The 20,598-nt window shown below is 39.8% G+C and overlaps 2 protein-coding genes across 4 annotated transcripts in view; both read left to right on the top strand.

Annotated features, from left to right (window-relative positions):
- LYST (lysosomal trafficking regulator) overlaps positions 1-2,581 on the top strand; it is a 75,310-nt gene extending 72,729 nt beyond the window's left edge. For both annotated transcript variants that reach the window (XM_021527093.3, XM_021527092.2), the window contains exon 53: positions 489-2,581. In XM_021527093.3, the coding sequence (XP_021382768.2) occupies positions 489-627 (139 nt within the window). In that variant the 3' untranslated portion in view covers positions 628-2,581. The remainder of the gene's footprint in view (positions 1-488) is intronic.
- A 3,229-nt stretch (positions 2,582-5,810) lies between these two features.
- On the top strand, positions 5,811-19,517 carry GNG4 (G protein subunit gamma 4). 2 transcript variants are annotated; one of them, XM_077782119.1, is made up of 4 exons: positions 5,919-6,030; positions 6,698-6,798; positions 12,347-12,452; positions 18,739-19,517. In XM_077782119.1, exons 3-4 carry the CDS (start codon positions 12,357-12,359, stop codon positions 18,865-18,867), a joined length of 225 nt encoding a protein of 74 aa, XP_077638245.1. In that variant the 5' UTR covers positions 5,919-6,030; positions 6,698-6,798; positions 12,347-12,356; the 3' UTR covers positions 18,868-19,517. The 2 variants fall into 2 exon arrangements, with proteins under 2 accessions (XP_021382873.1, XP_077638245.1); XM_021527198.3 differs by lacking the exon at positions 6,698-6,798 and having other exon boundaries at positions 5,811-6,030.
- The last annotated feature ends 1,081 nt before the right edge of the window (positions 19,518-20,598 follow it).

The raw sequence follows: 20,598 nt of genomic DNA, 5'->3' as shown, positions 1-20,598 counted from the left end.
ACCTTCATGCTCTCTAACATTACCCATGGCATGATGAAGGGCTTTACTAGCCCTGTTACGGCTCAAGAAATGCCCATCTGAACAAAAGTCCTGTGCTGTGCCATGAAATCTGATGGATTTAGTTTCTGCCTTTGTCAGCAATGCAAGTTCAGAGGGCCCTGAGCTCTGTTGCAGAAAATCCTTCTTTTCAGAAACAGAAGGGAAGAGGGTAGGATTTTCCTCCTAATCCTGCCCTTTGCTGTGACACTGCAAAGAAATGAGTATTAAACTGCAGGGGATGTTGAAGTGCTGGCCAAAGCTGCAGTTCAGCCTGTTTGGGTACGAGTGGATAAGCAGGTATATGCAAACATATTGCTGTGCTAATGTAGGCACTGGGCCTCCCCTGACAGCTCATCTTTGTTGGCTGAGCTCTCATGGGCTCTTAATGTCTTCTAGCATTATAAATAGCCACATTTGGTATAAAAATAGCCTCTCTCCTTGTTTTGCAGCCTTACATTTTCCTGCGATGGCCATCACCTGTTCACGGCTAACAGTGATGGGAATGTCATTGCCTGGTGCCGCAAGGACCAGCAGCGCTTGAAGCTGCCCATGTTCTACTCCTTCCTCAGCAGCTACGCAGCTGGGTGACGGCGGGGCCTGCTGCTAACTCATGTCTCTGATGCACTTTAATCCCAACAGGCTATAGCAGCTCTTATTTAACTGGACTTTGAATGTCTCTAGAATGACTGAATAGCTGGGTTTTTTTTAAAAGAACAGCCTAAGGTGGTTGTAAGATTGCATATGTGCATGCACAAACTTGAAGCATATCCAGGTCAGCAGGAAGCTCTGGTTATATTATCCAGTGCCAGCAAAGCGACTAAGAAATGCTCAATGCTGCAATATAAAACACCAACAGTATTTTTTTTAAATCACTTATTGGACGGAAGTATTTTAAAAAAATGATTGTGCTTATTCCCCCTCTTAGTATGTAAAATATCAGCTGCATCAAATTATGTAAATATCTATGTCAAATGTCAGCATATGTATATCTGATTAGTTGAGTGTGGTATGGTTAGCTCTGGGATAAGCAATCAAAAACTTAAAAATCGACGACCACTTAAAATTGCTTTTTTTGAGAAGCAAATGACTTTGTAGGTGCTTTTTGCACCATCTTATAGTATTGTAATATTAAAAATAGAATTTCTGCTATCTTTATATTTGTATTTTTTGCCATCTTCTCTGTTATTGTAATAGTCTTTGCAACAGACAACAATGAAATATTTGTCTTAGTGATGGGTAGACACCTCATGGCATCATGAAACAGTGGTTACATCACAATGCAGTGTGAACTCTCTAACTTTGTGATAGTTGGCTATTGCACGTCTGTGGCAGAACATCTATTGTGTACACACACAGCTTATCTTCCAGAGCTCTAAAAAGAGGTGTTGAAGAAGGAATAGATGTGCTCCTGTTCTAGTGTCATTGAGGTTCAATACACTGTAAAATGTTTGAATCTAACTGCTTGAATAATCAATGTTCATAAGCATCAGATGATTTGGAAAGGTTTACACAGATATACACTGTGCAAATTTGTTGTGTATTCCGGGGTGCTATTTTATGAGGGGGAAAAAATAAGCCTTTCTTGTGAATGGCTTAACAAATTTGAAGTCTTAGGCCACATGACAAATTAGTATTTCAGTTGATGATTTGAAGACCTCTAAACCTGGCAGCATGATTGAGTGCCTACTAGTCATGCGAATGGTAAAGCAAGCATGTGGCACAAGTCTGATGTAGTTACATTTTCCTTTTAAATTGCTTTGCTTTTTTATCACTGACTTGTCTACTATTGCCATTCCAACTGCTGTGTCTTCTCATGTTTAAGGCTCATCTGCTTTCAGAGTACTTTACATGAAATTGTCAGGTTGTGATGAAAGTGACACACGTACACACACAAGCAGTCTTTACACTTATTTTGAAAATTCCAGGTAGTCTTCAGAAACTTCCTGGTTGACAAACTTTTCAAACTAGAAAAACTTAAGAAAAATGTTCTCATAGTTCATGACACAAAGGCTCATTGTTGGTTCAATTAAGCAAGTGGCAGCATACTGTATGGATTGAGTTTTAAACTACATATTATTGTAGCAGTGTTGTATGGGATGGCTTTAGTTATATTTTTCTCTGTCTAAATGTTAATGTAAGGTCCAAGTACCAGCTGAAAAGCTTCCTGGCTCATGTGATGTCATGTGCTTTCAGAGAAAAAAAAGACAAACATTGTGGTTTTGGGGTGCTTTTGTGCTCCCTGTTTTGGGGTGTTGCTGACAAAGGCTTATTTTTTTATAAAGTAAAATTCCAGTTGTTACAAACCAATATGCAAAACTGCTGGCCTTGTAAAGAGTGCAATATTATATATTTTTATGTAAAAGTAAAAATGATTTTTGAAGCAAGGAATATTTATTCAGCTTAATATTCTGGAACTATTAAAATAACATTGCAATAGTGTCTGTGCATGATGTACTTAAATTTCCTGTAAATGTCACATTCCACATTGTATTTGTATATACACTGTCACATTGTTGGGTAATAAAAAGATCTTTGTAGCAAACCATTTTGAGATTATTTTGGCTTAGTTGCAACTTTGTTCTTTTAGGGAATCTTTCATGCCTTGCTCAGATCAGTTTCTGCTGATTCGCTTGTCTCTCATATGTGAAAAATCATGAAGTGGGAAAGTTCCACTTATGGACTGCATCCTGTGTCTGTGAAACTGAAGGTGGTGAGTGTAAGATGGGAAGTGGGAAACTCTAGGTGTATCACTTTGCACATGTGTGCATGTGTCCTTCCTTCCCATAGGATGCATGACTAGAATTTGGATGAGATGATGGCTCTCAAAGCAGAAACATTCCCCTTCCTTCCATCTGCCTTCTCACTGAAAACCTGTCTGAGCAGCAAAGGCAGAAAAGCAACTTCTCTCGGGATCCTCAGAAAGATAGGTCGAAATTGGAAGACTGGGATCTTGGGGAGCCATCTGACAGGATGTGAGGTTCTTGCTGCTGAAAGCCAGGGTTGGGAAAGGTTCATGGGGCAAGGACTGTCTACCTGATTGCAGGATTCTGTGGTAAATCCAGACCTTTATGCTCTGATAGTGGAGAGATGGTGAGAAGGGGAAGGGGAGGCAATAGCTGGATATTTACTTGTGGTGAGGAGAGGGAGTCTCCAACCCATTACTGAAAGGGAACCCTGATCTTAAAGATCCACTGCTTAGACAAACCCATGGCAATGAACAGAAGGAAGAAAAAAAACTGAACTGAATTAAGCAAAAATATAATAATAATAATAGTAAAAAATAACAATGGAGCAGTGGGGGAAATATGACCTGGCCTTGCTACTGACAGACTTTTAGTTTACCTTTTAATTTCTTCATGCCAGCTATTTGGGTTTTTTCCTTGCATATGAAAAAGGAAGTTACATTTCCATATACTGCTACTCTATCAGAAAAACAATCAAACAATTACTATTTAAAAGCTCTGCTTGCCTTGAAAAATATCCACTGGAGTATTTAAGCCTCTATACGTACAGATACCTTTGTTTTTACTTTACTGCTGTATTAAGTTACAAACTACTGACAAATGACTGCTGTTTGGAGATTTATTTGCCATTACTGCTCCGGAGTGGGGTCAGAAAGACACTGATTTTGCATCAGAGTTTCTGTAATAGGTTATGTTGTGTATTTCATAATTTAGAAAAAATAAAAATGAAATGTGGCTGCTCTGATTAGACTCTTAAACTATTCTGGACTACTCAGCAGAAAGTAGTTGAGTAAAACAGGAGCTTCCTTACTGTTTCCAGCTTTGAGCTAGCAATGCCAGGGGAAAAAAAATTTTAATCCTTATTCTCTAATGCAATTGACTGAAACCCATATAATACTGATTAGGGCCAAGTTAATGTAAATTCAAGGAATAGAAGTTTGTGTTAGCTGTATGGTATTGCTTTCAGAACCTTTAAGGGAGACTCCTTGTTTTGGTGGAAGGTTGACTTTACAGATTTAAAAGAAGGCAATTTAAAAGAAATAGCTGTGTAATATATTACAAAAGCATGTTTTTAAAACATCAATTTCCCACATTTATACTTTAGCTTAAGTCATAAAATTATTAGAATCCATTGGTAAGAATATTCTGATGACAATGGCCTCATGATTAGAGCTTTCTATGTGTTCTTTGTCTAATAGCATGTAAATCGTTTGTGTATGAAATGGGGCCCTTTGTAGATTGATGATATGGTTGAACATGAATGAAAGAACAGCAGCATAGGCCAGTGAAGTTCCCATCGGTTTCTGGAATTCCAGTTATGGGAAGCTTATGAATTTACCTAATTATATTTAATGTTGTTTACCTTTTTCCTGCTGCATCTCCTGCCAAGCCACTACCCCAAAAGCCATTGACTCCATCTCAGAAGAGGCTGCCCTTGCTCCAAAGCATCTGTAGAAATAGGGCTCTTCCTTGTTCTCCACCATATAGAAAACAAATATTACTTGGAAATTCTGCTCCATTATGATGGAATGAGAGAATATGCTGAAAGCAGGTAGAAGAAAACATACACCCCTCCAGAGGTAGCAGCTATCTTACTGGGGAAAAAAAATTAATGAGACTCTGGTGATCCTGCCAGCAGGATCACCTCATGGCAGGCTTTTTCCATCATCCTTCTGTTGTTTGGTATAAGGTCAGGACAGGCTCTGTGGGCTGTCACCCCAAACCCCAATGCCATATGGGCTTTGCTGTTTTTGAGGTACAGTGCTACAGGCTGGAAGCAAAGTGGCTGGAAAGTGACCCAGTGGAAAAGGACCTGGAGGTGCTGGTTGACACCCAGCTGAACGTGAGCCAGCTGTGCTCAGGTGGCCAAGAAGGCCAATGGCATTCCTGGCCTGGATCAGCAACCGGGTGGCCAGCAAGGCCAGGGCCGTGACTGTACTGTGCACAGTGCCTTGAGTATTCTGTGTTCAGTTTTGGGCCCCTGAGTTCAGGAAGGATGCTGAGGTGCTGGAGCATGTCCAGAGAAGGGAAATTAACTTGGGAAGGAAACTCAGGTCCTGTGAGGAGTGGCTGCAGGAGCTGGGGCTGTTTAGCGTGGAGAAAAAGAAACTCGGGAGACATTAGGTGGAAAGGAAAGGAGGCTGTAGCCAGGGGGAGGCCGGTCTCTTCTTCCAGGTCACAAGTGACAGGATGAGAGGGAATGGCCTCAAGCCGTGCCAGAGGAACTTCAGTTTCGACAGCAGGAGGAATTTCTTCACTTAAAATGGTGATTAAACTTTGTAATAGATTGCTCAGGGACGTGCTCGAATCACTGTTCCCAGATGTGTTTAAAGGAAGACTGGATATGACACTTAGCACCATGGTCTAGTTCTAGAGAGAGTGGTGTTCGATCAAAGGTTGCACTCGATGATCTCGGAGGTCTTTTCCAACATAATTGATTTTCTTTCTGTGGCCTGTGATTCTGTTCGAGAATACCTGGATGATCGCCTGATCCCTAGCGCCTGCTGGAGCCGGGGCAGGAGGCGGCTGCAGCAGGAATCGGGAGGGACGGGGGCAGCCGGAGCGTGAGGGCGGCGGCAGCGGGACCCATGTGCCAGCCCGCGCTGCCCGCAGCCTCCGCGCCCGCGCGGGGAGGGAGGGACAGCGGGAGGGACAGCGGGAGGGAGGGAGGGACAGCGGGAGGGACAGCGGGAGGGAGGGAGGGAGGGACGGAGGGAGGCAGGGAGGGACAGCGGGAGGGACGGAGGGAGGGAGGGAGGGAGTGCCCGGCCCGGGGGGGAGAAGGTGCCGGGAGGGGCGCCCGGCGCAGGGCGGGTCGGGGTTTCCGCGCGGGGCTCTCGGCGGCGCGGCGGTCGGCGCTGGTGTCCTGGGAATCCCTTGGCCGCTCCGCCCGGCATCCCGGCGGTCCCGCGGGCTGCTGCGGGCAGGCAGCGGCCGGAGTTTCCCGGTTATCCGCAGGAGTCTGCGTCGGGCTTCGGTCGGCAGCGGCCGGGAGCATCCTTCTCCGGAGAGCACGCCCCGAGCCCAGGTATCCCGCGGGCGGCGGGGAGGGGGTCTCTTCCCGGCGTGCTCCTTCCTCCTCCGGCAGCTGCCCGGGGCGAAGGCTCGAGGCAGTGCCGCTTTTCCTGCTGGCTGGCAAGCGCTGACGGAGAAGCAGCTCCCGCTGCCCGGCTGCTGCCGCCGGCGGTGATCACCGAGGTGTGGTGCTGGGAGCTGCTGCACAGCACAGCCATTAGGGCAGTGCAGTGAGACAGAAAACTCGGAATAACAACTTAAAAAACGCTTCTGCCCTGCAGGTGATGCAGTGCCGAGCTTCCCGGAGGGGCTCTCCCTACATTGTAGGTTACAATTCTGTTCAAATACGTTTTAAGCGGCGTTTAAGAGGAATAATCAAAATTTCCTGTGTATTTCTTTGAAAGCTCATAGCTGTCTTTCAAAATTAGCTAAAGAGGTAAAACAGTAGCCAGAAAAAAATCTTTCTGCCTCAGACTTTCGAAATCTCTGGTGCTTTGCTGGGCTATATGTTCACATAACCTGTATGCTGATGATAAATAATATTGCACAAAAAGACTGTCCTTGGGAAATATCACGTTAGTTCAGCCATTGTTTCCTTTGATTTTTTAATGTTGAGAAGTAAGATGATATTTTTGAGTAAAAATTTGTGTATGATGGCAAGAATTTTTGGAACTTGACAGTTGGACTGGATATGATATGTTAGACAAGAACTGAGCTGTTGGAGTTTTGCTGCTTTGCAATTACACGAGGAGAAGTTATTTTCGAAGTCACCACGTTTATGGTAAGAAAACTGCATTCTTTCCTTGTAATGAACAATAGTTCTTGCCTTTAATCTAATAATATCTGCTTGTACTACTAAGCTTCTCCTTAGGAGATGGAGTGAAAAGCTCCAGTAGTAATTTTCCTGTATTTCTTTGTGCAGCCATGAGATAGAGAAAGAAAAGGATTCCTTATCCTCCCTCTCTCTTTACAGAGCTACATCAGTTGCTGTTAATCTTCGAGTAAGAACTGAGATAGCAGGGGAAGTTGGGTTTTTTCCTATTTCTTTTTTTCTTTTTTCTTTTTTCTTTTAATTTCTTTGGTATAGCAGTTTGGCATCAAACTGGGGTGAGGCTGTAAGTTTTGCTGGTTTTGTTCCTGCAAGTGAATAATGAAATGTGGCACAATTTAGGATGTGATTTGCAAGTCATTATCCAGGGATGATTCCTGCTAATGTCACTGGGACTTAGTTGAATGATTGATTGGGTTAACTTTCCTTTTGGGCTGTGTGGTCAAAAAAGTACAGAGCCTGTGTGGAAGGTGTTCTTCGGAGCTGTCAACCTTAGGTTTTCTAATCTAGCAGTTTCAGGTCCATTACTTTAGATTAAGGCAGCAATTTGGTTTAGGCCTTTTTAGATTGAATTCCAGGGTTTACTTTTATGGTATGGCATTGAAAGTTTGTACTTGGAGCTAGAGGGGAGGAAATCACAGCTTTTCATCCCTGTTTCTTGTAGAAATCAATCCTGAAGAGCTTGAAATTTCAATTTTGATTCTATGTTACTCTATGTTACTCTAGTTTTTATTCTTTTTCTGTATTTTACTAACAAGTATTTATAATGTTTAGTAAGTGAAGATTGCACTCCTTACCCCAGTGCAACATCAAGCTATACCTGCAAATATTTATGCAGCCTTCTGCATTATAATGAGATAAATTTGCCTTTGAAGTGCTGTTGGGTACAATCATTCATTGTAAAAACAAAAAAGGAAAAGCTGCTCTTCACAAGCAGTTTTAGGAGTCTGTGAAATTAAGAACACACATGAGTTATGTGCACCCAGAAAAAGCATGAGGTAAGGTAAACAAACCAAAATGCCAGAAAATGCAGCTGGCTGGGAGGCTGTTGCTGCACAGCTTTCAGGAGTGATGCTTTAGTAAAGGGTGTCTGGTGTGGGGTGCCAGTCAGCAGAAACTGTTTGGCTAAAAAAGGCTGTGTAGCTGCTGTCACTGTTCTTCCTTAGCCCAGCCGGTGTTCCCCTAAAAAAAAAGAATCAATACAGACCAGGTCACTGAACTCAGTGTGCTGCACAAAAATATGCTGGATAAATGAGCTCCTGTATAATCCAGGTCTGCTGGCTGCAGCAGTAACATGCAGGCTGCTCGTTAGCACAGTTACTGTAACTACAGTGATTGTCGGGACCTGTGTGTGCCTGTATTGATCCAGGGTAAAAACAGCCAGGAATGAGCAGTAGCAAACCCAGCTGAGAATTTCTGGTTCCGGGGGTCTTAGGCAATTCAAATGATAGGGAGCATTTCTCCTTTTAAACATCCAAAGCAATGTGGTCAGGAGGTCAAGGGAGGTGATTCTGCCCCTCTACTCAGCTCTGGTAGCACTGCATCCACACTGCATCCAGCCCTGGGGTCCCCAGCACGGACCTGTTGGAGCGAGTCCAGGAGAGAGACACCGGGATAACAGGGAGCTGGAGCACCTCTCCAATGAGGAATATCTGAAAGAGTTGGAATTGTTCATCCTAGGGAAGCAAAGGCTCCTTACTGCAGCCTTTCAGTAATAAAAAGAGGCTTAAAACTGGGACAGAATTTTTAGCAGGGCCGGTTGTGAAAGGACGCAGGGTGATGGTTTTAAGCTAAAAGAGGGTTGATTCAGACCAGATATAAGGAAAAAAATTTACCATGTGTGTAGTGAAACTCTGTAACAGGTTATCCAGAGAAGTGGTGGACTCCCCATTCCTGGAAACATTCCAGATCAGCTTGGACAGGGCCCTGAGCAACTTGTTATAGTAAGATGATATTCCTGCTCATTGCAGGAGCGTTGCATTGCCTTGAACCAGGTGATCTTTAAAGGTGCCTTCCAACATAAACCATCCTACGATCCTGTAGACTGGTCACCCAGGTACAATATAAAGATAAATGTGCCTTCCTGTGGGACTAAAGGCCTGAGAATACTTGGACAGTTTAAGAGGAGTCATCTTAAGAGAAAGGATCAGATCCATTTGTCAGGCGCAGCCTCAGCTGAAAGCTGAGGTGTTTGAGGAGAGGCTTCCCCATTCCAGGGGATGGGTGTGTAATAGATTCTCTTGTAATTAAAATTTCTGTTCTCTCCAGAGCTTTATTCCTAAGTAACAATTCAATTTCATTAAAGAATATTAAACTTAAGGTTATTGTCATAGGTCCTAAGGAGAACAGAATCAAGTGTCATACAAAGTTTTGTATGCAATAGGGATCTTTATCACAGCCTGGTTTGAAAGTGGTTACAATTCTCATTGTCAGAATCACACCATATGTAATAGGGCTTGAAACGATGCACAGATATGTACAGTGTTTGCAGAGAGTGAGAGAAGGTAGATGTATATGTAGCTTGGTATGTGAGGACAAGTCAGTCTCACAAAGTTATGGAACCATACCTGTCTGGAAAAAATGAAATACTTAAATGGATGCTAAACACTTCCAGATATATAGTAGTTAAATATTTAAATATATGTAAAGGCCAAGGTTGGAGCAGGATTTGGAACAGAACAAATGTTTGTGCTGCAGAGTATAAACAAAAAAATTATGTATACAAACAAACAACCTCTTGCTGGGGATAAGTGGAAATTTTCTCCCGTGTCTGAAATGCCTAGTGCCAGACATTTTTTTTTTGTTTTAAAGTTCTTTTTTTTTTATGAAGCCTCATATTCTGGTTATTTTTGATACTGTGAAATGATTTACTAGTTAATATATATTCTTTTTTTAAATTTTCCTATTTGGTGTTTCAGAATATAGGTAAGGATATATTATATTTGTGGCATTGCTTTAGAAACATGGCTTGAATTTTTAGAAGCATTTTTATGCTTCATAATCTTTTCAAAATTTTACTATGGACTCAATCCTTATTCTGTGAATGCTTAAACGCTGGCTGGAAGTACTATGAACACTGTTTCTTGCCAGCTTTGTAGTAGCTAGTGACAGTTCAAATTGTCTAAGTCTAATGTTTATAGCTTTTACAGTATGAGTGAGTGAATTGCCAAAAAAGTGTGGGAGATGTGGAATTCTCTGAGTTGTTCAAGGAGTTGCAGTTGCTCAATTCAGTTTAATTTAAATGTATGTGACAAATGTAGAAAGACCTCTGACTTGATTTAGCTTTGACTTTGTGATCGTTAGTAAGGTAGATGGGGAGATGATAAAATTTAAATTATTCACTCTTGTGGGAGTATCATTTAGTAAACAAAACTAAATGTTTTTACTCTAATTTTTATAGAGAGGTTGATAACAGTGAGGAGGCTGAGTCAAACAAAAAATCCAGAGATGAGCTGTAATTGAGAGCCTCTCCTTTTGTGAATGTCTTGTATCCTTTCTGCTGTTTGACTTTCCACTGCAAGTCAAAACACATCTCAAAATGTATTGGAGGCTGTGGCTCGGTTGTGGATTTTTGTGGATTTTGGCATTTTATGCACAGCCAGTTCCTCCACGTGTATTCAGTCCTGTGCCTTGTAAGGAATAGGAGTTAAAAATTTGTAAACAAAGTTGAAGACAAAAAACCTGCTATGTTCTGACACGATTTTATTTCATCAGAGCACACAGGGGAAACTTGTCTTCCATTCAAATGACACACGCATATGCAAAAAACCTGTTCTTTGTCTTGGTGTACGTTAAAGCTTTTGTTTTGTTTGGCAAAATTAATATATTCAAAAGTAGCATTTCCCTGCCTTGACTTACACTAGATCTGAAAGGAAAAGATTCTATTGTTTCTTCAAATTAGTGTTCAGCATGGGTCACCATGGCATCTGTATTACACCATCCTGTTTTACAGCACAGGTTACTGATTTTTAGAAACAGTTTCTTTCATACCAGGCTGTGAGAAGAAACAACTGTCTTTGCCTTGTCTCTGAGCATATGTGTTTTGCAAAATCAAAGTAGTTAAAAAATTATTCCTCCATTCTTTTTGTACTATGGATTGTGTACTTCTCTTGATTCTAACAGGGGCATTGTACATACAGGTTTGTTTACAAGAGCATTTACAGTGTCCTGCTTTATTTCCTGTTTGTATCTCACACTCCAGTGACTGGATCAGGTAAGCTTTCAAGGTTCAAGAAGGGAAATATGTGTGGTTCTAGGTGTTTGCTTCTTATCCAGAAATAAGCTGGAAGTATTCATTTTGAAGGGCTTAAGCCTAAAACTGCTTTGGCAGCAGTGCAAAATGCCTCCTTGTGTGTTTTTTTTCCCTGTGTCCCATCTGCCTCTGTGTCCTGTGCATTTTGCTGAACTTTGTATTGGTTTCTGAGGCTTGGTGCCAGATCAATCTGGCTGCAGGTAGCCCTTGTGGTAAGGACCACAGGGGAATGTCGCCTGATTGAAACCTCAGCATTGGTGTTACTAGGTAGTACAGCTAGTCTGGGACCTTTTTAGGTCTTCTGTAACCCATCATCTTTCCATGTGGCCTTAGTCCAACCTCCAGTGACTTCAAAACAGTGACTGTTCCTTGTGTTCCTTGTGCTGGGCCAGTGATGCATAGAGTTGTAAGCACAAGAGAGGTCTCTAACATGCAGACCACCTCTGGCATAGTTATTTAAAGTTAGTCAAGATCTGAATGTGGAGGTCTTGACTCATTTGGTAACAACAGTGTTGAGGACTGCTGGATATTGAGCTGATTCAATCCCTCAAGGAGGAGCAATGCAACAGAACCAAAAGCTGCCATACCTTACCTAGATGCTCCTTCCCAAGAGCAGCTGCAGATTTCTTAAAGAATAAAGCATTACTATCCTGTGTAGCATACTGTACTGGGTTTAATCATCTTTAGACTTTGCTGGGTGTCTAAGGAAAAAGTTGCATTTATTTAATCTTAATCTGTTACGTCTTTTCTAAACTTCTTTTATCGATAGTCAGAATTCCGACTCATTCTCTGTCTTAAAATTTCTCTCCTATGCTTGGTGAGTGCGGTGTGGCATTAATTTCCACTGCACATATTTCTGAGCTTATTTTGATGTTTCTAGGTGTAACTGGGGCGTGGAGCCAAACTGTGCAATGCCTGCAAAGTCTGTTTGTGAACAGCTGTTCTGCGTTGGCAACGTGAACCAGGGCAACCATTCTCACACTGGAGTCATGGTCATGTGCTCTGCATTTGTGTGTCATTTGCAGGATTCAGCCGGAATGCTGATGATGGAGGATGCAAATATGTAATGCAATAAAGTGCCATGGAGCAAGAGAACAGAAATAAATGGTGTCTGCTTTGTATTCATGACCAACAGCCTGGCAGTGTTGATGTGGTGGGCAAGGGTTGGTTAGAGTTCAGATAACTCCTCTCAGTGATTGCTGCATTTGCTACCTGTTCTTTAAATGGTCTCAACTTCATCTCTTCCAGGAAAAACAAAATGAAGGAACTAGTGTCAAACAGTACAACCAGTATTTCTCAAGCCAGGAAAGCTGTGGAGCAATTAAAAATGGAAGCATACATGGATAGAATAAAGGTAAACTTAGACTTATTGTCAACATTTTGAATTCACTGACTAGTTTGTGGAACAGCATGTCCTTAATAATGCAGAAATCAAGAACCTATGTTGAGCAATAAAACAATATTCAGTACTATGAGTAAGTTACATACCAACTGGTGGGTTCTAGTGAAGCAATTTCCAAAGTCTGGCTTCAAATCTGCTTCTGTGTGAGTGTCCTTTACATTTGTCAAAAGTGGTATTCGGTGAAATGCTTAAAGTCAGCTGGCAGGTGCACAGATGCTCTTCTTTGTCATCTGTAGCTGAATTTAAGTGCAGCTCTGGTTTATTGGTTTTTCTCCTTTAAGAATTGGAATAAGTCTTTAAGATGTTGCAAAATTTTTGAATATTGATGAGACAAGCTGAATTGCCTTGCTTTGTTTTGTTTTAGTGCAGATGTCATGCACAAAAAACAGGTATGATTGCAGTGTGCTGTTATGATTCTTCACACTTGATAATGTGTTGCATGTGAAGATTTGGTTTCATCATGCCTCTTGTGGATTAAATATTATTATTAAAGGCACTATTAAACAGAGGTTTTCAGGTTTTTTAACTGAAAAGTCCTGTGAATTATTCTTGCTTATCATTCTGCTTTCCCCTAGGCTAAAATTTTGTGAAATATCAAGCACGTAGAAGCTAAAAATGCCATAGAACTTTTAAAGAAAGCAATGCTCATTTCTTTTGCTCTCTTCCTCTGAAAATAAGGAAGCACTATTTTGATAAAAAATCCAGTCTGTACAAGGAAGAAGTTTTTAGTCTTTACATCTTTAAAAAGTACTGCATTGAAATGACACAGTTCTCTACAAACAACTGTGCTTGAGTTGTTACAAATTGTAACTGAGATTATTAAGTCGGTAGGACAATTTAGAAGTGTTGTACATTAAAATCTTCATGTAGTCTTAACTCAGGCTGTTTGTCCATCCATCCTGCATGCTGAAAGTCTGCATGTAGTCAGCATGGGGTCAGTAGTATATAATTTATGATTTTTAAAATAGACTCAGATAACAAACTCTCCATATGAAAAAGTAATATTTATAATTTAGAAATATTAGTGCAATTCACATAAGTGGTCAGTCTTGCTCATATGAAAAAAGAAATTTCAGTCACTCTGTTTTCTGGCACTTTGTAGCAATGTGTTGTAAGAACATTGAATTTGCAAAAGTAGTTCCTCTATTTCATAGCATGTCACAAATTGGTCACATAACCTGTTCACAGGGACAGGTGCTTGCTTCCTGCAGTAAGAGAAAGTCTGCCTTGCTTAGTCCCAGCTCAGGTCATATTGCAGCTGCATGAACAGAACCGACAAGGGACGGTGTGGGTGGCAGAGGAAAGGGTTGGAAAAATATGGCCCAGTTAATTGGCATTTGAAATTGTAGATTGCCTTAATCTTGCTTCTGTATATGCAGTGGTAACTGTCATGTCCCACATCATTAGGTCAGTTTTGCAAATAGCTTCATTAGTTAGCTATATAACATTTTTAATCACATAGAGACATAGCTGCAAGAAAGACATAGGTTTGTTGTTTTTTTTTTTTTTTAGAGCTAGTTTAATTAAAATGAACACGGTTATTAGCAAATGTGGCAGATCTAAAAAACAGGTAGCTTGTAAGTGCAATTATTTCACTTTTTGAAGCAGCCTGGGACCAAAAACACACCAATGAAAATCTGGCATGTTTCAGAATTATGAGAGTTCCTATACTAACATAAAACAAATATAACTTTTCAAAATACCTCAGTTTCTAGAATTCTTTGAACAAACATATGAGGGATTATGAGAAGTGGTTGATGGGCTTTTTATTCCTTCAAAATCTGCTTGGCTTTTTAATCTTGAATTAGTGTGTTTCAGCACAGTCAAATTTTACCAAGAGACTTTCCAGTGGTTTCAACAGGAGATTTTAAGTTCTCAGATCATTACTGTAAAGGTAGCTAAATGAACTTACTTCCTTTTTTCCTGGTATTTTGCATCTGATTAAACTAATTAGACATTTAACAAAAGATCAGGGCTTTCCAAATAATTTAATTAAATCCTCTTTTGCAAATAGCTATAGCCAAGTTGTTATTGCCACAACAGGCAAGACCATATTGCTAACATGGAAGAGGTGTCTGCGTTATTGACTGGGAAAATCAGAAATTCCAGTTTATTTTTCTACTACAGAGACACTTTGTTTCCAATGCATGGTAACCTGTAACCAGCAAGAGTTGGGTCCACTCAATTAAAATGTTGTAGTTAAAAGTATGTTGATAGTTGCTGACTCCCCACTGTGTTCTGGATTTTTCAACTCATTTAAGAAGTCCTGTTAAGTCCTCTGGCCAGTCAGAGCAGCAAAGCAGTTCTGTGTTCTGAGGTTCCACAAAGACAACTCGCTGCTGAGGTGTGAAAGAAGCAGGACAACTCTAAAGAGGAACATGGAGTTATTGGTGTGTTGATCAGTAGTTGGAAGGAGGATTACTGTGGGTTTTTTTGTAAACCACAGGAATGCCAGAAGGATCATAACTGAACCTGTCTTACCTGGCAAAGGAACAGCTAGAGTTATAATGGAGAAGTAAGTAGGAAACAGGAAACACAGATTCCAAGCCAGGAAATACCCAAGTAAATCAGGTGAACAGTGGCCTCATGACCTGTAGAATAATGGGTCTTATAAAGATGCTAGCAGTAAAATTGAGAAAGCAAAGTTAGTACTGGTGTTTATCAGAGCTGTCCTCAGAACAAAGCATTGCCTAAGTTTCTCTTTGCAAGCAGAAAAGCAAGAGTCCTCTGACATTTAAGACCTTTGGCATATCAGTTATCATTCCATTTTCTTTTTCCTAAGGAAGATAGGAAGTATTCCTAATTGGTTCTGAATAGTGTTGGGAGATGAACAGTGAGAATGCCAATAAATGTGTGTGAATCTCTTTATTTTAGATGTAAAGGATAAGCAGAGTGGGTGTTTTAGCAAGGATGGTAATTAGTCACAATCCATGACAAGGCAGAAGACATTGTAATTGCAGCATTTTGCCCTGTCACTGAAGCTTATAATTATTAGTGCAGCTAACAGGATGTTCTAACTCTGGCAGTTTTTATCACCTCTGCTATTCTGAAATATAATGTTGAAATTTCACAGTCCTCCTGAGACTAATTCTTTAAAGCACCAGGGTTGAGTGATGTGTTGGATTTTCCCCCTTTTGTTAATTTGATAACCAGATGTGTTTTTTGCAAGAGTAAAAGTAATTCTACAAAATGTGAGATCAGTGTGATACCTATATACTCCATCTTTTAATCCATACACCTTAAAAGATTTTTTAAAAATTAGTTGTTAACTTTCTGATAGAATTCATCAATCAAACTGGAGACCGATTTTTTCTTTCACCACTTCTGCAATATGTATAAATTACTTTGAATTTGCAGACCAAGCCGTATTGCGTAGGAAAGCTGACATGATAAATGTGTTCGCTTCATTTGAATATTCAAATCAAATGCATTTATTTTAATTCTTAGGAAAAGCTATATTGAAGCTGTAGAGCAACGTTCAGCTACAAATAACCCCAAAGGCAGTAAAAGATACAACAGATTGGGCTCCACTTAACTCCTTCCATGGCATCAGTGTTCCCGCAGCCCTGGCTGTGGGGCACCTCTGGGTGCTGCCTGTGCCAAAGCAGCCATCCCTGCTGGAACCTTGCTGCCATGCTCAGTGCACAGGCCTTCCACTACTGCTCTTCCCAATAATGACACTGAGCAGGAAACTTGCTGGAGGCAATATTGTATTTTGCTATGTTTTTTGGGCCACAGGTCTGACTTTGGCAATGCTACTCTTGTTCTGTTGCTCCTGGATTGTGATCAGCTCATTTAACTCCCTGTTGTGAATGGTCATTATTCCACTGTGCAGGCCTAAGTTACTCTACTTTTAGTGAAGAACTGGTTATAATTCACTTTTTTAATGACTGCTGTAATCCCAGTGGGAGGATTTTTCCTCTCAAAACCTTTTATTTGTTTAAAGGATGAAAATATATGGCCTAGTGCAGGTTTCGTTTGTGACAATGATCATGTTGCTCAGTTTGTTGTTGCAGGTTGATTTTTAAATAAATTGCACTATGGTTTGTTTAAAAGCAAACTAAAATGTGACTTAAACAGCATGACATTGAAGGAAGGGTTTCTCTTCATAGAAGGGGGTGATGGGTCATTGGAGTGGAGTGCCCAGGGAGGTGGTGCAGTTGCCATCCCTGGAGTTAAGAAAAAACTGGATGTAGCACCAAGTGCCATGGTCCAGTTGGCAAGGTGGTGTTAGGTCAAAGGCTGGACTTGATAATTTCAAAGGTCTTTTCCAACCCAGGTGATTCTGTGAATGTGTTACTCTGCTTCACAACAATCCTACCAGCATTACAGGACAAGTTAGATACAAAAATGTATGTTGAGATTTTACTAGTGAAACACCCTTTTTTGTTGTTGTTATATCATATCAAAGCACAGCAATACGTAAAGAAACAGGAAATTATATTATTGTGTTTCTCCCGTCTAAGAATGTGGTCTGAATTTGTATTTCTCTTCCATTGAATGAAAAGCAATGTTGCTTATGTTGAATGAAAAGCTGATGTTGCTTATCCATGCATGAAACTAACAAGATCATTACAGGAAAATCATTACAATCCTTTGTACTTTGAGGTCTGTAACTTTAAATACATTTTTGCTTTACCTGCTTCTTTTTGAGAAGCACTGGTCCTTGTGAATCTTTTCTGATTTTTTCAGTTTTCTGTTTCACCTGTGCCCAGCAGCCTTTTGTTCATATGTAGTGTCTCTTTCATCCTTTTTTCTTGCAGGCCAATTCAAAGACAAACTAATTTTAAATAACCTTAAGACTCTTATTTCTTCCATTAGGGGGATAGTCTATACTGGGGTGCCAACCACAGGTTCTCCATAGGTTTAAACATTCTACAAAGACATACAGAAATTAAAAATAGAGAAAATAAAGAATTAAAGTCTGTAACCGTCTTCAGAAGTTCATTCAAATTTCTTGCAAATTCTGATTCAATACCCATTGACTTCATGGATCTAATCTGAAGCCTACCATGGGCTGGGTTCATGTCAAAGCAAGCAGGGCGTGGGGAAGCTTAAAGCTAACATTGGTGACACACCTGCTAGAAAAATACCAGAAATGCAATTTGTTTCTTCTCTTCACTCTAGTTGTGCAAACATGCTGACCTCAGTATTTGATGGGGGACAAGCTGTCATGGTGCTCAGGGAAAAGATTTCTTTGTAAAGATTCCAGAATTCATTTTCTCAACTATCAGAATATTGAAAACCCAATAATTCATCAAAGCAAAGAGATACAGATAGCTGTGAATATCTTACGGACCAATCAGAACAAAAAAAATGGTATATACTTTCTAAATTCTTGAAAAAATAAACGAGTCACTGTGGCCTAGTGCTACCAATATTCTTATGGCACAAAGCTGCAAAAATTACAAGGTTTAATATTTAATTTTTCATTTAATGCAAAATAGCTTGCATTGCAAATATTCAACACACTGCTACATTTCTGTATGTATTTGTGTTTTTATAGAATTTTCAGTAAGCATAAACTCATATTTTGAATTTGGAAACTTGAGAATTATTTATTTTAGAAGTAAAAAAATATTAAGTTAAAAAATATTAAGGTAGTGCTCAAGTTTAAATAAATGCTGTGAATAAAGGACTACTTATTGTAATTTACTAAGCAGAAGACATTAGTCTTGCTTCATTGGAAAGAGCAGCATTTAGCTTAAATACTATGACATATGTTGTTCAAGTTTTGTTCCTGATTTATTATTTCTTTTTAATCCCATAGTCATGTGCCTGAAGAACTTTTTATTATGCAACCAGAGTAGCAAAGGGTAGAGAGAGAGTGTGTGTGGAATACCTTAAAAACAATGAATGGGAGTAAGAGCTGAAGCAGATTTCTCTACAGAAACAGACACTTCAAGAAGAATCCTTATTGCTTCTGGGTGGTTAACATATAAATGTTTTAATGACTATGTGCTCCTGACCTCCTTCTGATGGAGAGGAACAGCTCAACATGGATGATATTAATCAATATGTTGATGTCACTATGTCACTATGTTAGATAAAATGTATGGAAGGATTACTAGTCCTAGGAAGAGCAAATTAATAGATGTGGCTAATATTTAAAGGATAAAGCAATCTACTCCCTGTTTTACAATAGCTTCCATTATAATTTGTTCTATGAAAAATATTTATGCAATTCAGATTGGTTCAGAATTAAGTGTTACAGTAGTTCTCTCTTCTCTTCTATTAGGTATCCAAGGCTGCAGCAGATTTATTGGCATATTGTGATGCACACATTGGAGAAGATCCCCTTATTATTCCTGTACCTGCATCTGAAAATCCCTTTAGGGAGAAGAAACTCTTTTGTACTATCCTTTGAGTCAGTTTTCAATTAAAAATGTCATCTGCTAAAACCTGGTATCAGTGTTGCATGCTTTTAGCAATTTTTCTTCAAATGTCAATACTTACCCCATAACTACAATATTTTTGGAAGGTAGTGCAATTTTGGCTAAAAAACAACCCTAAAATAAAGAAAGAAAAAAAAAAAAAAAAAAGAACCATTCAAGCTAATGCTTATCTTTCAGAGCAATGTACAAGTTTAATTTCAGTTCTTCATAAATATTCTTTTGGTCTTGGTGAAAATACCAAGTACAGTATCAAATTGTAGATATCTTTGCCAGTAATAGATTTTTCTGGGATCTAAATGAGTCATATCAATTCTTGAAGCTATTTTTAACATTCTTATTTTCTTTGGAAGGTGAATTCAATTCAATTGCCATTACAAATTTCTATCTAAAGAGGGTAGTGTGACCTTTTCCTCAAGTAGCACTATTGAGGAAAAAATCCCAGTGATTTAGTGTTTAGAATGATTGGTCTTATACAGTAAGTGGTGTCTATAAATATGTTTTCTGAAGACTGTAAGAAACTTGACTACAAAAACAATCCTAGTAAAGTGCCATTGTAGCTATGAGCAGAATGAAGATGTATAATCACAAATCAGGATTGCATCAATAAAAATGTAGAAAAATATGGTTGCTTGTATCTTATTTTGAATGATAAAGTGTTCATGAGGGTTTTAGTGGGGAGTGTAAAACTGCCCTGAATAGCACAGGGAGGGTGAATTACATTTTCTGAGCAGCCCCTACATGCCTTTGCCCACAAGAGTAGGGTTTTATGGGAATGGAGAGTAATGGTAAATAAAGGTTGTTCTAAGATATGCAGCAAGACCACTGTGCTGTTGACAGCCACTATGTTTGTACATTTTGTGGTCACAGATTAGTTAAGTTGTCTGCAAGTAATTTCTGGCGGTTCTGGGATGTTTTTTTGTTTCAACTTAAAAAACAGTGAGAGGAAAAGAATGAGGTGTGAAATAAGACTGCCTTCTTCATGAAGTAAAATTAAACTCATACAGGGCACCTGATGGAAGCAACTGTTACTTTAGAGACTTCTTTTTATTGTTGTTCTTCTCCTTATTAAAAAAAAAATGAAAGCTCTTTTTTCAATCAGATGCATTAGGACAGTTTTCTCACTGCAGTACCTGATATGTATCAGCCAGCCCCATAAGGCAGGAGACAATTTTGTTGGAGAACTGCACAAGTCTGAGCTGAGACACTCAACAGCCATAAGAGATCAAGCTTCCTCCCTTCCTCTTCACAAACTTGTATTCCATAAACATCTTAAATACTTGCAAGGCAAAAAACCAGCTAAGGAATTGAGGGCCTTGGGGTATTTTTAAATGCTGAATTAAGATGCTGAAAAGGGCTCCTTGGTGAACAAAGCCACATGCATTTCCCCCAAAGCGCATGTACCTTCTCCAGCTTATTTTTAGCAATTTCCATCGATGTCTGTTGTACTGTTTTTTGTGCAGTGGAAATACAAGATGTCTGTATTGTACAGGTTTTGTTTTCTTTGCTGTTCAGCTTGGATAATGGGCCTGGCCTGCCTGGGTTCAGCTATTAGTCTGGGCACAGGGACAGGGGGCTTTGGACGGTGCTTCTGCTGCTGGCAGAACTCACCTGATATCTCACATGCACTATTATTGTAAAAACCCCTACATAACAGTATTCCTTTTAACCAATAGGCTTTTGAGATGTCTTTCATTCGAAGATTT

Source organism: Lonchura striata, chromosome 3 (genome assembly GCF_046129695.1).
Source record: "Lonchura striata isolate bLonStr1 chromosome 3, bLonStr1.mat, whole genome shotgun sequence".
Taxonomy (NCBI): domain Eukaryota; kingdom Metazoa; phylum Chordata; class Aves; order Passeriformes; family Estrildidae; genus Lonchura; species Lonchura striata.
The sequence above is the reverse complement of the archived record's forward strand: the minus strand, read 5'-3'. Positions and strand labels throughout refer to the sequence as shown.

Excerpts from the sequence above, each read along its gene's own strand:
- GNG4 (XM_021527198.3), top strand. The coding sequence starts at position 12,357 with ATGAAGGAACTAGTGTCAAACAGTACAACCAGTATTTCTCAAGCCAGG. Across the intron at positions 12,453-18,738 it reads CATACATGGATAGAATAAAG|GTATCCAAGGCTGCAGCAGA; the intron begins GTAAACTTAGAC and ends CTCTTCTATTAG.